The sequence below is a fragment of the Drosophila nasuta genome, chromosome 2L (assembly GCF_023558535.2).
Source record: "Drosophila nasuta strain 15112-1781.00 chromosome 2L, ASM2355853v1, whole genome shotgun sequence".
NCBI lineage: Eukaryota > Metazoa > Arthropoda > Insecta > Diptera > Drosophilidae > Drosophila > Drosophila nasuta.
This window is the reverse complement of record NC_083455.1, coordinates 20,021,707-20,039,255: the sequence shown is the minus strand read 5'-3', so window position 1 is coordinate 20,039,255 and position 17,549 is coordinate 20,021,707. Positions and strand designations below refer to the sequence as shown.

Here is a 17,549-nt window from a genome sequence, read left to right as displayed (position 1 = left end):
TACTTCTTTTGGTATATCTATTTGGCATTTTTCAACATTTCAACGCTTTCACATTGGTTTTCATTTATTAGATATCTCAGAGTCGAGAAATATTGACTAATTTTCAATTTTCTAACACAATCTTTGTATCTTTTAAAAAACAGAATTACTTTAAATTTAAATTCAACTAAGATTTCAATTCCTCGTTATTAAAGTTGATAGCATGTGTTCACGTTTCAAACACAGTCTTCAAGTTACTTATCGCCGCACTTTACAAGGCAACTCAGCATTGATTGCAGTCTAATGCAAAAGGCAAAAGCCTATAAGTCGCAGCTTATGCATTAGAGCATGTGCTTGCTGTATTTATGAGTCACAGAGCTTGGCCAGGCATTACATAAATGCCGCTAATGCAACCATACATGCCCATATATCTGAACAACATGTGCGGAGGGTCAATGGATAGATGCTGTGAACGAAGAACTGGGAGCGGAACCAAAGGAAACTAGGAACTGGGAACTGGGAGCTGATAGCTGGAAGCATTGTCGCAATATGACGCATACGACGCGTATTTTATGCCCAGAGCAAATATGGTAAAAATGGTTGAGGCAAATAAATATGACTTCATTATGAGCTCATGCCGCAAAGTGCAGTGCAACAATGGCAACAAAAATGGCGGCCCCAAACAACTGCCAACATGAGCCAAACATTAATAATAAACAACTTACAAGCCATAAACCAATGGGATGCCGACTCACAAAAAATATAAAAAGAAACTAAAAAACTAAACGAAAAAGCGAATGAAGGCAAAACGTACCACAAAATAAATTACAAAGTGAAAAACAAAATTACGCAAAATAAAAAAATAAAAAGAAAACACGAACAACTGCAAACAAATGAAAATTATATTCAATAAACGAGAGAAAAAACGAAGCCAAAAACTAAACGCATTTCAGATGTCGCAAGGCGAAGGGCGCAGGACGAAAAGAATGAATCCAAAGCACAGTCAGTGTCAAAATTATTGCCACACAGAAACAACCAACAACCAACAAACTGGCTGGCTTGGCTAACTGCAAAATGCTGCAAAATTTACACCCAGACAGACAGACGACTTCAGCAGACCGACAAATGACACAAGGCTGGAATACAATACAGGAAAAACCTGATTAGCCTGGCTTAAATGTAGCAACCAGCTTCAAAGACAAAATGTTAATATTAATAAAAATAAAAAAATAAAAATAACACAGTAAAGACTTTCTGTCTTAATTGTCTTTTGATGTTAAGTGAAATTTGGGGAATTTGTGATTTTCGGAACAGATAACCAAATGCGAAAAGCACAAACGGTTTTTGTTGGCAAAACGCCTTGCTGCCAAATACTCGTGCTTAATTCAAGAGAAAATAAAAAACAGAAATCTACGCAACAGAAAACTTGTAAAAAACCAGGACAGAGCAACCAAAAGGGACAATGCTTGCCTCATTGTTTATGGCAAATGTGTGAAAAAGAGTCCGAGTCAACTAAACATACAAAAAAAAGTAAAAAAAAGAAGCGACGCTGCTCTGCCAGATTATTGAGGTGAAGCGAGAGGGAGAAAGAGAAGGGGGGGAAATGTGCGTACCACCATGTCTGGTGGTCAGTAAAAATGACACACGAGACACAGCGGGAGATGGTCAACTTGGCGCATACACAACACACAATGCGAAATGTAATGTGAGAGGAGTCGTATACGTAATGTGCCAAAGCTTAACAGACGGAAAGGTGATGGAAAGTGGCACATAAGTACAACTACAACTATAGAGGGGCGCATTATCATCGTAACACAAGGAGCTGTCCGGTTAACAAGCAGCGAGCAGCGTTTACAACCAAGGCTAAGCTACTACTCGAGCGTTATCGATTGACAGATACCTAATATTGCGTTCTGCAATTTATTTGTATATCATACACCAAATGCTTGAGCAATTATTTAAGCACTAGAAAATGAAAGCACCTTGTAAGCTAAATTGTTAATTTCTTGAATTTGTAATTTTGAAATTTTATTATTTTATAATTTTTTAAGATTTTAGAATAGAAGATGCTCTAAAGTGATTATCACTAAGTACAAAGAGAAAAGAAAATCTAGATTGGAAAGTAGATTGCAAATATTGATTGAAGATTTTTATCGACTTAAAAAAAAAAAGAAATTTGAAATAAGACTTTTATGTTGAGAAAATCTTAAGAAAGGATTTGAATTCCCAATTTTGAATTTTAAGATAAAAATCTTGTTTCAAAATTGTTTTATTCTAGATTGAAAAGTTTCCATGTAGTTAGCTCAAAGTTAACTTTAAATAAATACATCAAATATAAAATGAATGGAAATAAAATGTATAAATAAAATAAATCGAAAAACTATGATAACAAATTTATGAAATTCGTTGTAGTTTTGTGCTATTTTAAAGCTGCTTTTAGCTGCATTAAAACTGCAGCCAATTTTGTCACCCCTGGCAAAAAAAAAAGGGATTAATCCCTAGCAGTTAATGTAGAGTATATTTGCAGTTTTTTCTTTTTCATTTAACTTGCCATTATAGTAGTTCCGTTGAAAAAGAACCCTTAGCAATTTTAAAGGCACTCCCTTGCATTTCAATAGGGGAGTGGCAACCACAACGTGCCGCGGGGCGGGGCGGGGGGGGAAGTGTGACGACGCGCTGGGAATTGTGTAAACTGAGCCAATGCGTCTGAGTCTCTCGGAGTCTCGAGACCCCGTTGTCGGCTTCAAAATTAATTTCAGCCAGGAACTAAGTGCGTGCAATCAGTGTTCGTAATCACAGACTCTCACTCTCTCTCTCTCTCTTTCTCTATGTGTGTCTCCATTCTCTGGAGAGTGCAAGTTTGCTTTTACGCAACTGATTAACCCCTCAACTCGACGTTTATGGGCACTGGACACTGTCCGACTATGAGTATGAGTTTGAGTTTGATTGTGTGTGTCACTGTGTGTGTGTGTGTGTGTGTGTGTGTGTGAGTGTATTTGCAAGCAAGTACTTAACATGACTGAGAAGGACAAACGCCGAGCTATGAAATATATTGCCAAATAGCCTTGGGGCTCAACAGGGCGAAAGGGAACGGAACTTGCAACACCAAGCAACGAGTATGGGAATTACAGCGAGAGGTTTGCTCGACTAGCAGATACTCTATTAAGGTAATAATTGCAGACATATTTATTCACATAAGTAAATACTTATTTATTCACAGTGAGACTAGCAGATGACAATGATTTCAGAAATATTTCATCACATAAGGAAATACTTATTTATTTTTAATTTTTCTTTTAATTATTATTTTCATTATTATATTTGATATTAAATACAATTTTTGTATTAAATTCTTTTTCTCTTTTATTATTATTTTCTTTTTCTTATTTATTGATTTTGTATATTTTAACTATTTTATTATTATTATTATTTTATGATGCATTTCATATTTGTATTATTTTCTTTTTTTTAATTATTATCCTTTTATATTTCAATTATTTTATTATTATTATTATTTGATCACGTATTTTATATTATATAGATTTGTTGTATTATTTATTTTAATATTTGAATTTTAATCATTTATAATAAAATTTAGAGTAACATTTTACCTTTGTTTTATTAGTTTTTAAGCAATATAATGAACAGTTTTTCTTTCCATTTCCACACAAAATAAACTGCTATAAAATATACTTAATTTTTAATGCGATTTTAATCATTTCGAAATATAAATTTATAGGCAATAAAATGTGAAAATATTCATTTCATCTACATACAAACTTAAAAGGAAACATATAGTCAGTTAATAATCTGATAGAGATTAAATGGAGAATATGTGTAAAGAAACTGAGGTGTAGACGATACATATCTAAAATATATTTACTGTTGACAGCAACTATAATACCCTTTTATAAGAAACCATTGAATTGGGCCTAGGGTATGAAAAGGGATAAAAACTCGACGACAAATATCATAAAACGGGCACTCACCTCGATAAAGTTTGCTGCGTTTGCCAGCAACAGCAATTGGTTGTTGTTGTTGTTGTTGTTGTTGCTGCTGTTGTTGTTGTTGGTGACGTTGTTGTGGTGGCTGTTGCTGTTGTTGTTGTTGTTGCTGTTGCTGTTGGTGCTGGACAACGGCTTCCAATTGCAAGAGTTGCAATTGGGGCGCAGTTGCTGCCGCCTGGCCGATATTTCCATTAACATTTGTTACAACAGCCGCCGCAGCCGTCGACGGTGTCAAATGTTGCTTCGCGAGATTCAGTTGCTGCTCCTGCTGCTGCTGCTGTTGCTGTTGCTGTTGCTGAAGATGTGGATGATGATGATGTGGCGCGTGATGTGCATGCTGCTGCTGCTGTTGCTGCTGCTGTTGATGATTATGATGATGATGTGTGTGATGCTGCTGGTGATGCGACAGCAATGGTTGCCCATTGGCGCCTGGCGGCCCATGAGCCGGACAATAGCTGCGATACTCGCCATTGATATCCATGTAAATTGGCGCCTCCACAAGTGGCCAAGCGGCAGCGGCGCCTGCAGCAGCAACAGCGGCAGCAGCAGCAGCAGCAGTTGCTGCTGATGTGGCCGTTGCAGCCGTTGCCGTTGGCGTCAATGTAATCAATTGCACGGGCAGCAGTTGTGTTCCATTGTTTGACTGCAGATGAATGTGCGGTATGCCGCCATGTTGAGCACAATGCTGATGCTTTGGCGACAACTGTTGCTGTTGTTGTTGTTGTTGCTGCTGCTGTTGCTGCTGTTGTTGCTGCTGTTGTTGCGGATGTTGCGGGGAATGAGCATGCTGCTGATAATAAACTGTTGTCTGCTCATATGCCGCATAAAGCGTGCTCCTGCTGAGCGCTGTTGTTGTAGCCATTGACAAACTGCAGTTGCCATTGCTGCCATTGCTTCCGTTGCTGCTGCTGCTGCTGGCGACCAGCGACTGCTGCAGCTGCGACTTGAGTGCCGCTGGCTGAAATGGCGGCGCCAATGGCGTTAGATTCGATTTGTATGCTTTAATCAAAGCGTTATTGGATGTTGTGGGCGTTGGTTGCTGTTGCTGTTGCTGTTGTTGTTGTTGGTGTTTCGCTTCCTCGGACTTGTTGATTGCAATTTGAACTTTACGTACTGTGCTCTTTGCGATGCGTTGATCCACTGTACCGCTGCGATTGTTATTGTTGTTATCGACCACATTCTGCTGCGCTGCTGGCGCTTCATTTCCATTGCTGCCTTCGGCCTTGTCGATTAACTGATAGCTTTCATCGATGAAAGCCACCAAATCCTGACAAACTTGTGGCACTTTAACATTATCCACCACATCTTCATCGTCTTCGTCATCATCGTTGTCATCTTCCTCAGCTTGGTCATCAGCAGCAGCAGCAGCAGCTTCATCTGGCTCATCGTCGCTCTCGATAACATGCTCGATGATGCGAAAGTTATCGTAATCGATAATGCGTGCATAGCCCATCTCTAGCGCCAAACCCGTTAGCCTAGCCACATGATCCACTTCCTCCTCCTCCTCCTCCTCCTCTTCTGCTTCCTCTTTTACTTCCACAGCTTCTTCTTGCTCTTCGTCAACACTTTTATTATTATTTAGATTCTGATTGTTTCGTATACAATTTGACATTTCGCTTTCAGCATCAGCCTCAACTTCCAGCTCTTCCAAAATTTTTGGCAACGGCGATCTTGCCGTCTCTTTTCGTTGTGCTTCCTCTTCGATTTCCCCATTCACGCCTTCTTCTTCTTCTTCATCGTCATCATCATCCTCAGTTTGTGTGCTGTTATCGATAAGTATCGCTGTTGTCTCATCGCTAGTGTCATCGGTGTCCACAGTGGCCGTCGATGCATCGCAGCTCTCGTAGTAATCGCAACTGCCACACCCCAAATCCACGTTGTTCGCTGGTGCCTCCAAATGGGAGCTCACTGTAGCTGCCGCCATTGCTTAACAAATTCCAGCTTTCGTTTATTTACATCAAGTTGTTATTATTATTGTTGTTGTACTTTGCTTGCACACTAGAATTATTTAACACCTCGAATTGTTTATGTTACACTTGGTTTTTATTTGAGTAGCGCAAGGGTTGCCACTTGTGGCAACTGCTGTTGCAGTTGCATGTTAGCGTTTAATAATTTTATATACTTTGAGTTATAAACTGGAAAAGTGAAGAAAATATTGCCAGAATTAGTAATTGAATAACATTTAAAAACTATGATTTAATTATTAAATGAAACAATTGACTATTATTCTTATTCTATAAATATTAATAATAATAATAATAATAATAATAATAATAATAATAATAATAATAATAATAATAATAATAATAATAATAATAATAATAATAATAATAATAATAATAATAATAATAATAATAATAATAATAATAATAATAATAATAATAATAATAATAATAACAATAATAATAATAATAATAATAACAATAATAATAATAATAATAATAATAATAATAATAATAATTATAATAATAATAATAATAATAATAATTTGATACTCAAATAATAATATAATAAATGTAGAATTGAAATATTAATTGTATTTTGCAATACGATTTCTGAATTTTCTCGTATTTTAAATCACAATAGTTCTAAAAGTTCATATTAGCTTTGGTCAAAGTCAGAACTTCCATATAAAAAATATGAACGAGGAAAAACATTTTGTAAGTTGAATTAAAAATTTTAACACTTAAAAACTTGCAACTGATTCTGCAACACTTCAACTTTGGCTTCAACATAATTTGCGCCTTAAAATATGCAACAGTTTTTTCACAATAGCAAAAGTTTTCTCACAAAAGCGCTAAAGTAATTAAACTTTATGTTAACAAAAAGTAGGAAAAAACCCAGAACAATGATAATTTCAGCATGCAACAATAACTTGTAGCAAGTGCTCTGTGCTAAATTCAAGCTAATCCAGCAGCAACGGCAAAGAAACCATTTCCGTGCCCCCAGAACACAAACAGAGAGCAGAGAAAAAGCTCGAGCCTCTTTTTTGCCATGACCCAGTCAATATTCACCTTGCAACAAGGCGACAGAACATGCAACAGGTGGGTTGAGTTAAGGCCCCCAACAGCAACAACAACAACAACCACAGCTGTGGCTTAACAACATTTACTACTCAAATTGAAATTTGGTTTTGTGCCCGTTGGGCATTATTTACATTGCGATAAAAACTGAAAACTGGAAGCTGAAAGCTGAAAGGATAAAACAGGTGGATGGACTGGTTGTTTGTTCCCTTTGATGTTCTGACTTAGCTCAAGCAGTGCGTAGGCTTAATCTGGCTAATAATTTCGCTTTGTTACGCATACGCCCCGTGATAAATGACCACATTACTTTTCAGATGATAAATGCCACAATATTGTGAGATAGATTCACAATGTTGTCATATGGCTAAAATATGGCAAAAATCGTGCAGAGTAGAAGACAACGCTGCCAAATGAAATACAAACATGTTGCAAGTACACATCAAAAGGCAGCAACACCAATACAAACAGCTGCGACAAGTATTTAAGGGAATGAAATGGAGAGAAGACAAATGTACTGAACTTCTAATACGCTAGCAGAGTTTTTTAGGAATCTTTCTAACACAATTTTAAGTTGCTTTCATTATATATTTACTAACTTTTCTGATGACACAGTTTTTAATTATGTTTGTAGCTAAATTAAAAAAGGGTTTTAATTAAAAAGAATGTACTAAAAGTTTTTATTACTTATTTTTGACAGTTTTGTTAAACAAATAAATGAACTTCAGCAAAAATTAAATGTTGTTCTAGGTATATTAAAATCATTTAACAAATAAGTCTGCGCATTATTATAATACTCTGTTGTGTTAGTTAAAAGTCATGAAAATATGTGATTATTCCAATTAATTTTATTTAAAAAGTACTGAACTAAATATTCATTATAATATTCTGGCAAACTATTTAATTATTTATACAACGAATGTTTCAATCGTATTAATTAAGATAGTGAAATAAATTAATGTATTATTATTATACTTTAGCCAGCATTTTAATTATGTGTATAATGAAATTGAATGTTCTCTACGCTTACTTTTATTTCTAAAATACAGCACAAAATATCTCCGACTATATTTAACGTGCATGGCAATCAACTCGATTGAGTCCTTTTGGCGTAGGGTATCAAAATTGCGTTGATGCCTAAGTCCCCTTAGTTGAGTGTGGAGAGCCGGCAACTTAGCCCACATTTGTGCCTCAACTAACTGTATTCATTGGAGTCGCAGACAGGCAACAGAAAGGCGCTTAAGGATTTAAGTCAACACACAACGTGCACTAATAGCAAGTCTGGGTCGGCTGTGGCACAATCAAATGGGAACAGTGTGAGTAATTAGGACGCAAAAGCGTATAAAACTTGCCACATCGCAGTTGCCGTTGCCACATGATAATTATACAAGCGCAAAGGGCAGGCCAGGCACAGACAGCCAGCCAGCCAGCAATGGCTTCAATTAATTGACTTAAACAACAACAACACATAGCAACAAAAAAAATAAGAAAGAGAAAATTCGAAATGCGACAAATTGACAAATTGACAGACAACCAAAGACGACAGACGGTTAACGGGTCAAGGGACTGCTATCAAAAAAGGAGCAAAAACGGATGTCGATTGTCATCAGAACTCTAATTTACTTTCAATCGATTGCTCAAATTGCGAATTTGTCACAAAGTTTTGACAACACACAATGCGAGATTTATTGCAGATAATATACGGTATATACGCACGATTTATATATATAACATACAATATATATTTACAACATCAAAGCAAAGGTCCTGCTCAACAACATTCTGACAAGTCATGCTGCTGCAGCTCAAGAGGCTATTAGTTGTAGTCCTATTTCAACTCAACCCCTCTCCTCTCTCCTCCCTCGTCTCTCTCCTGGCTTCTGTGTTTGCTTTTTGAGCAGCATTGACGTCAACTGCGACGTGGCTAAACGAAAATTGTGCCACTGTGCACAAGTATAATTTGACACACACGTCGAGCTGTATGCAAAGGGTCTGTTGTTGTTGTTGTTTCCTCCTACCGACGCCCACACAATGGAGCGTGTGGCAGATACTATGCAGATGCCACACATATGGACACATCTTATGCTAAATAGCTGAATAGTTTCCTCTAATCACGTATGAGCTGTTCCTCAAAAACTATTTATTACAAGGGAGTTAGAGAAAAGAACAAACAATATATTATATTTCTAAAAATAGTTTAGCAACTAGGTTTACTTAAGGATTTTAATATTAACATCCAAACTATAAATAGACAACAGTCTGAAGGTCTCTCCTACTCTAACTGCAATTTTGTATACTAGAATTTAAAAAAGTTACATATATTAAACAAGTGAAAAAGCTACATTCGAATGTGCTTGACCGTGAGATACCACATTTTGAATAACAACAAAACAGTATTATTCTAAATATTAAATTAATATACCAAAAATACTAAAATATACCAAGAGATATTTTTGGTATATCGATACTGTACTTCATTCTAAATATACCATAGAGTACTACATATAACATTGAGAAAAAAAATGGGGAATTATACTTAAAATATATCCAATTAATATACCAAGAATACTAAAATATGCCAAATAATATTTTTGGTATATAAATATTGTACTACACTCTAAATATACCATAGACTACTAAATATAACATAGAGCAACAGTGTGAAATTATACTTAAAATATATCAAATTAATATACCAAGAATACTAAAATATACCGAATGATATTTGTGGTATATCGATATTGTTCTACATTCTTAATATACCATAGAGGCCTAAATATACCATAGGGTATAAAAATAAGTATATTATTTGAAGATCCTTTAAAGATTTTGCCATTTAATTTTAAAGCAATATTTTTCTCAACTTTAAAATATTAAATATTGCTCCAAGAAAGTGTCAATATAATAATATATTATGCCAAATATTGTTCAGCTACTCTTCTACAGTATTTTACGTTTATTTTACGATTTCATTATAAACATCCAAACCTCATTTGCTCTGACTGCATTTTGCATACTAGTATCAAACAAATTAAATGGAATATTTAAAGGTCCCTTAAAGCTTTTAGTATTTTATTTTAAATTCATTATTTTTTCTCAACTTTAAATAAATAAATATTGATCAAAAAAGTCTACACAGTTTAAACGAATATCTGATTCTAACCTTTGATTTCTGACTCATTTTTTTAAACATTTCTTGAATCGTTTAATATTGTATTTCCAAATACAAATGTGTAATAAAAAGTAATAATATTATAATAATATATTTAATTGCTCAATTTACTTGACTCTGCTATTAAAGAACTCTGCTGTGCACAGCCCTTTGAATGTTCGTGTTGATATTTTTATAGATTGCCACCCGGCTTGTTTCTGAATATCGCGTATACGCTCCACTGGCTTCCATATGGCGGGCCAAAAACGGAATGAAATTGCACAAAAACACACACTGTAGTATATCAATCTCTGACATTTGCAAAAGTTGCAAATACTTTACGTGTAATTAATATAGCTTCAATTGAATGCAAGCGTTATTTTACTCAATTTTTTTGATGCATAGATAACATCTTGATTTGACTGTGACCTTTAATTTTGATAAAGCGCAATGATACGTTTGTTGGTTTTTTGTTTTATGTATGTATGTGTTACGCCGATAGTTTTCTTGCGTTAGTTGAGTTTAATTAAACATCCAATCTGCCATATGCTGCGATAGAGTTGTCAAGCGGCTCGCAGATTCTCGTTTGCCAACGACAGTTCTATTTTTAGCTCTGCTGCCCTGCTGATTATAATCAACAACACCAAAACAACAGCAACAACAGCAGCAATCCATGTTGATGTAAATGGCAAATGACAAAGCAACACCTAATTCGAGTCGAGCTAGCTGCTTTTTTATCGTTATTATTGTCATGGATGTCCAATACAGATATGGACTCTGTGTGCCATTGACACACGAACGAAAAGCAAAAATAAAAAGAGGAAGGCACCAGCGATTAGTTTGATGAGAGTATTGAAATGGCAAACTTAATTATTGTCATCAAAATTGAAAGCTTTTTAGTATAATGGAATTTTAACAGGAACACGACATTTTTAGATATTTTTCCCATTTCTATCTCAACAAAAATCAAATAGCAGGCTTCGTATAAACTATTTTTATTAAATTGAAAAGCACATTTCATTTTTTGATAGTTTAAAAACAAATCGCATTACAAGTTAAAACTACCAATATCAATTAACAATTTAAAGAAAATGCCAAACTTTAACGGTGCCATCATAATGCATACGCTGCAAATGATCAAGACTCCAGCAACATTGAGGGAAATTGTCGTGGCCATTGCGAAAAATACAGATTTGCCGGAGGAGGATCTAATGAAGCCAGTGAAGCAAACACTCGACGTGGGCAATCGCATGGGATTTCTGCAGAAACTCAATGGTAAGCAAACATGAACTTGAAATACATTTAATTTGTAATCAATTTCGCTCTAGGCCGATACTTTATGGTATCAATGACCTTTGATACACTCCTGGATGAAATCAAATCACTCAACGAAACAAATAAATTTGATTTTAAGCTCGACTTGAAGCCAAAAACCGAGAAGAGAACCATCAAGAAGTCACTAAAACAGCTCGATGCCAACAAAAAGAGCATTCTGCAAAAGACGCAGTTGGATAATGAAGCCACCTCGACCACCACATTGATACCGCCGCAATTGCTCAAGGCCGAAGCCCTATTGCGTCGCAAACCGAAGCGTGCAAATCTGCCAATTAAATAGCTAAAAAGGCTAAAAGGTAGATTGGTTTTACAATATGACCAAAAAGTTGGCTGCCAATTTTAGAGACACTCAAGAAATCGAAAATTTACTGTTTGCTTGTTTTTGTTGCTTCAATAAAGAAAAACGAAAAGAGAAAAATGCTTTGATTAATATACACCAAAAATATTTCCAGACTCGCGAACAATTCAACGTCTCGCTTTTGTCTTTCGACTGCCAAGCATAATATTCCCTTTGAAAAGTATGTACACACTGAGAAATTGCTTCTCATTTGTGGAAGTTGACAAATGTCTCAATTAGCGGAGCTCCACGCTGCCTCCACCAAGAAGGAGAGAAGGAAGGCGGGGAAAATGTCGCGTCTCTTCCTTTTCAATTTGAAAACCAAATGAAGCGTCGACTTTTGCCAAGTAGCAATTTGCAGTGTGCACTGACCATATGGTTGCAAGCAAGCAGTCAGTCAGTCAGTCAGTCAGTAATTCAGTCAACCAGCCAGCATCCCACGAAACCAAAAAACCCACATTCCACGACCTCGCGTGCGTCCATTGTCCGTTATCACATCTCGCTTTGGTCTTCTGCTGGTGACCTTTACGATGACGTCGACACCGACACCGACACCAACAGCGACAGCGACGATGTCTGCTACGTAGGCAGCGAGAGCAACGCACGGCAAGCAAATGCAATGTAAACACCGGCCACCCAAGACACGAAGCCGAAGACACGAACGAAATACACACGCACGAACGGACGAGCCGACGAACGAACGCACGAGTGCACGAAGCGCGAGAGCGCCAGAATATGGCTGGCTGGGTGTGGTGAAGTTCAATGTGGTGAATGAGAAAGCTTTGCACGAGAGTACGAGTGCAACAAATGTAAGAGCCAAGAAGATGGTGGTAAACGAAGGCGAGGGCGTACTAGGGCTATAGGGCCGACGTGTCGGTCGGTCCGTTTGGTCATGGAATGACACCGTGATGATGATGATGGGTGGTGATTGTGTTGGTGTTGGTGGGACTTTGCCTTTGGCGCGTGGGCGTCGTTTCACTCACGACGAGCATTGCAAAAAAGCGAAATGTGAGGTGATTCTTCATGCTCCTTACTCCGCCCTCTTCGCAATATTCTACAATGCCTGGCATAAATACTTATGTATACTTGCATACATCTACATACACAAATACCGTTGCGCGTGTTTTGCGTCAGTCCATCTATCCTATCTATGTGTGTGTATGTATGAGTACTATATGCGCGCATTTTTTGAAAATATTCATTGTTTTTGTTGGTAGCTGCATAATGTCAAAGCGGCTTGCGGTTAAATACATACATGTATAGTAGAATACCTGCACATATTTATGCATAATTATTGCAACTTCGTGCATGAAAGTTGGCATTAAATATTTATGCATTTTTCGTTGTTTGTTTTTCTAGCCCATTTTACAACCGGCATATGCAAATTGCAATTGTTAAATATTTGCGTAAATGAATGAAAAGAAATTAATTTTTTTGGACTAGTCAGCTGTCATTAAAAATCTATAATTTTTTTACCTTTTCATAAATTTTATGTTAATTATTTTCAAATTATATTTTATTTACTCTTATTTTAATATATGCAATGAATATTCAGTTCCATTATAGTCTATTAAACTAAAATGTATAAGTTTTGGTATATTTAATATTATTTAAGAGTTCAAAAAATGAAAAAAAAAATTTCTCATTTTAATTTATTTATTGTTAATGATTTTTTTTTTAAACTTAATGTTGTCATTTAAATTAAAAGTTAATTTTTATCTTCAATTTCCATTTTTCCCAATACTAAATTCATTTTATTTTTCTAAACAACTGAATCTGGGTCAACCCATTATTTACTCTAATTAGGGTATCTCGCTAGTCTATGCCGGCAACTTCCTGTGTTTATTTTTAGTTCATAACCATATGTTTGTCAGACGAAGATGTCACACGTCATTCGTTATGATATTTCCATAGAATAAGCGCAGAAAAAGAGGTCTAGTCTAATCGTATTTCGAAGGTCAGAGGAACTGCTCACTTCCGCTGCAGTTGAGTGACAAATTACAAGCTAGATAACAACTGAATATCTTATCACATTGTCGTCAGCTACGATGAAATTGCAAAACGATCGGATAATCAAAAACAAAAACGAATTTACACAAGTATGCAATTTGCATAAAGATACTGAGAGTGAGGGAGATAGAGCGCTGCATAACATGCACTGCTTGCAATCGCGCGTACCTACTGCAAGCAGTCCGATTGCATACGCTTGCATGCATATGTGTGTGTCATGCTGCAAGATAACGCACTGCTTGTCCGTTTCATTGTATGTGTGGGATGCGTATTAGTTTTACAGCTAGTTTTCGAATGTTAAACCGATGCGAATTTCACTCAACACACACATGTTGTCTTTCTTTTTTCGTCGACTACGCGGAAATTGGAAATTGGCGTGACTAGGACAGAGGATTATGATTCAATTTATATGATTCCCATATGGTGGCAGATAATAATTGAATATTATGGCTAACGAAATTCTTAAGAACTTGAATGCGGCAACATGTGTTGGCAAAACAATAAAAACACATTTAATACGCTCTTGGTCAATTAAACTATGCTCAAAGTGAAACGCGATCAGCAAATGTAATTAAAAGTCAAATGGAATTGAACAGCGCGTGAAAAAATATTTGTAACACAAACAAAATTGAAAAGCTCAACCAGTAACAATTTGTATGTTTGTATGTATGAGTGGTTAATATGCAATTTGAAAATGCCAAAAGACACGAACACACACCTACACATACACACACACACACACACATATGTAGACACACGCCAACGACAGCGCAGTTTACTTTGACGTCGCAGCAAAAAAAAGACTTCATTTTCTGCTGCGCGCATGGTAAAATAAGAAAGCGTCGCGGCGCTGCTCGCGGCGACTGCGACGCCGGCATTACTAAGTATTTGTTGCTGCGTCAACTGGTTGAGTTGCTTTACTGCTTGCTGGCTGCACTTGCTATGCCAAAGTCGCAATTGTTGTTGCTTTTGTTGTTGTTGTTGCTACATTTTACTGCCGTTTTGCTTTGTGTGCTGCAAGCTATTGGCAAATCGCACACGCATACGCGCACAAGCACGCATACATGTGTATGAGTGTGTGAGAAGTTAACATATTGTTGCCTTTTTTTGTTGCTTAAATGCAATAAAATGCAGATTAAATGCATCAGAATCATTGCAATGCATGAAAGCAGTAAGATAATTCTATAAAAACTGCGAAAAATGAAAGTTTCTAATCATATTTGCCCCCAACTTACCAGCTGTGGAAAATGTTGTTGTTATTTTGCACACACAAATACACGTAAACGTACACTCACACCGACAAAGACGCGAACACGCACGAATAGACGAGCACGAGCACGAGCACGAGAAGAGAGCGAAGAAAATACATAAACCAGTCCACCGAGGCAGCAGCAACAATTTGTTGTTATTTGTGTGACTTGTTGCTGTTTTTTTTTTGCGCTTTATGTTGCTGCTGCTGCTGCTGCTTTTACAACTTTTATTGTTGTGGAAAATTCGTTGTTTGGAAATGCGTAACAAGCTGGCAAATTCAATTGAATTTTTTCTTGTGGCATTTGCGCGCTATAACTTGAAACACGGCGATACAAAAAAAAATCGCATACAACACAAGCACACACGAGACAAAACGACACGACGAACCAAACGCGGCAAACGTTTGATTTTGATTGACGCTGCGCCACTATGGAAAACTGCAAATGAGCTAAAATACTTGCACAGACACACATACACTTGCACGTGAACGTCGGACGATACGAACAAATGAGCCGACACGAGCACACACGAAGTACAAATTCGCAAAAGCATCAACGGCAACAGCGCGTGGGAGCAACAGCAGCAGCAGAAAAGAGAGTGAGAGAGAGCGCACACAAGCACGACAAGTAGTTGCATGCAAATTCTTTTGCTGGTGGGTGGCTAAGCCTCGTTTAGTGTGCAAGACGAGTGTGACGAGAGCGCCGTGCTGTACAAGTGTAAGCGAGAGCCAGTGATAGTGAACGACTGAGAGTGAGAGTGGAGAGCGCACGTGAAGTCAGTCAAAAATATTTCGAGTGCTTTTGTCAACTACACAAACAACCTGTGTGTGCAGGCAGGCAAAAGCTGTTGCGAGCTTGCTGTCTGCCAAAGCTCTGTGGAGCCTACCCCACCAAAATGCAATTAAATGTCTACAACAGAAAAAAAACAAGCACTCGGCAATTTTGCTAATTCAGTTAGTTTTATATTAAGTGCTTAATTAAATGCGTTTGATTAACTTTACAATTTATGTGCATAAACAATTCCTATGCATTTACTGTTTATAGAGGAAATTGCGCATTAAAACGCGGCCAGCCATAAATTGAACTTACAATGGGCCAAAAAGCTTATGGTTTGTGTCTTTGCTAAAACACAAAAGCTGTTGAAAACTTTTGCATGCAATACGCGAAATGTGCATAAAAAGCGCGAAGCTTTTTGATTTCAAATCTCAGATGGGGCAGAAACATTTGGTGGTTTTCCGCAACTTGAGCCACCAGTCAAAATCGTTCTTAATAACCTTTTTCTTGCGATTCAGATCGGTTTTTGCCTGAAATTCATCTCGATCCTTTAGCCACATTCTGGCATATTCGTTACCGATGATCATCGCCATTGAAGGACACGATTCCTAAACGCAAAATAAGTCAATCAAATTGATGTAATATGCAAAAATATGTACTTCTTTCTCGATGGTAGGCACCATGGTATATTTTTGTGCTCTCAAACCCGCCTCTGTTGTTAGATTATCTTTTGGCCTGCAGATAATGGCACGTGACCACTCTTTAGATTTCCCCAAGGTTGCCATAGTTTTTCATTTGCAATAATTTTGCTCAAATTAACTCGAATTTATTTTAAAAAAAAATTTACCGAAATAAAAAAAAAAACACAAATTTTTAAAGGCGAAGAAATGTGAAATAATTACATTTCATTTTGACAACATTATCTAAGCAAAGACATACAAAAACAAATCCATAATCAACAAAAATTGGTTTAATTTAATTCTAAATTATGAATTTAGAAGTTAGATAAACATTTCTAAAAAAAAAAAAAAAAAGATGAAAAATTATAATGACATAAAATATATATAATTGACTGTGTTTTTTGAAGATATACGAAACTTAAAAATAAATAAGTAAACAAATTCTGAACCCATTATATAAAGGGAATATAGTGTACAATATTTATTTTGTATATCGGGGAAATATATTACACATGGGGAATACTACGTAAAGTCCGATCTGACCTCTGAACGGTGAACAACGCGCCTCGATACAAACATAGAAATGTTTCAAGGCATTTCCGTCAGGCAATAAGCAAAAACAAAACAAAACAACAACAACGAGGACGCGAAACGAAACGAAACGAAAGACAAAGAAGTACAACAAACTTTAAGTCAATACGGTACCTACACAAGAAATAAATAAATAACAACAAAAAAAAAAGGAAAAATGGAAGAAAAAAGAAAATAATACAAAATTAAGTTGAAGAAGAAGAAGAAGCAGTGACAGAGTCAGAGGCATGCAACGTTACCGTAGAAAACAGCCGCAAACCCGTCAAACCCCCAGAAGACCAGAAGAAGAGGAAGAAGCAGCACAAGTAAAACAACTAGGAAAGCTAAGTTCAATATGATAGACTCGGAGATACCCATTAACCATTTTTTGAGAATAAAAATAAAATTCGTCAGCTTTTAAATGTGTTGTTCTAAC

At 36.5% G+C, this 17,549-nt stretch overlaps 3 protein-coding genes across 3 annotated transcripts in view; 1 reads left to right on the top strand and 2 right to left on the bottom strand.

Annotated features, from left to right (window-relative positions):
- The window catches only part of LOC132798505 (fibronectin type-III domain-containing protein 3A), a 76,191-nt gene extending 70,092 nt beyond the window's left edge, over positions 1-6,099 (bottom strand). Inside the window, exon 1 of the mRNA XM_060810379.1 lies at positions 3,969-6,099. Coding sequence (XP_060666362.1) covers positions 3,969-5,910 — 1,942 coding nt within the window. The 5' untranslated portion in view covers positions 5,911-6,099. The remainder of the gene's footprint in view (positions 1-3,968) is intronic.
- Positions 6,100-11,106: 5,007 nt separating this feature from the next.
- LOC132793702 (uncharacterized) lies at positions 11,107-11,910 on the top strand. The gene is made up of 2 exons (XM_060803749.1): positions 11,107-11,432; positions 11,486-11,910. The coding sequence occupies exons 1-2, from the start codon at positions 11,249-11,251 to the stop codon at positions 11,770-11,772; spliced, it is 471 nt and encodes a 156-aa protein (XP_060659732.1). The 5' UTR covers positions 11,107-11,248; the 3' UTR covers positions 11,773-11,910.
- A 4,119-nt stretch (positions 11,911-16,029) lies between these two features.
- On the bottom strand, positions 16,030-16,747 carry LOC132798507 (uncharacterized). Its single transcript, XM_060810387.1, has 2 exons — positions 16,523-16,747; positions 16,030-16,471 (listed from the first exon to the last, which is right to left on the bottom strand). Exons 1-2 carry the CDS (start codon positions 16,646-16,648, stop codon positions 16,295-16,297), a joined length of 303 nt encoding a protein of 100 aa, XP_060666370.1. The 5' UTR covers positions 16,649-16,747; the 3' UTR covers positions 16,030-16,294.
- Positions 16,748-17,549: the final 802 nt, after the last annotated feature.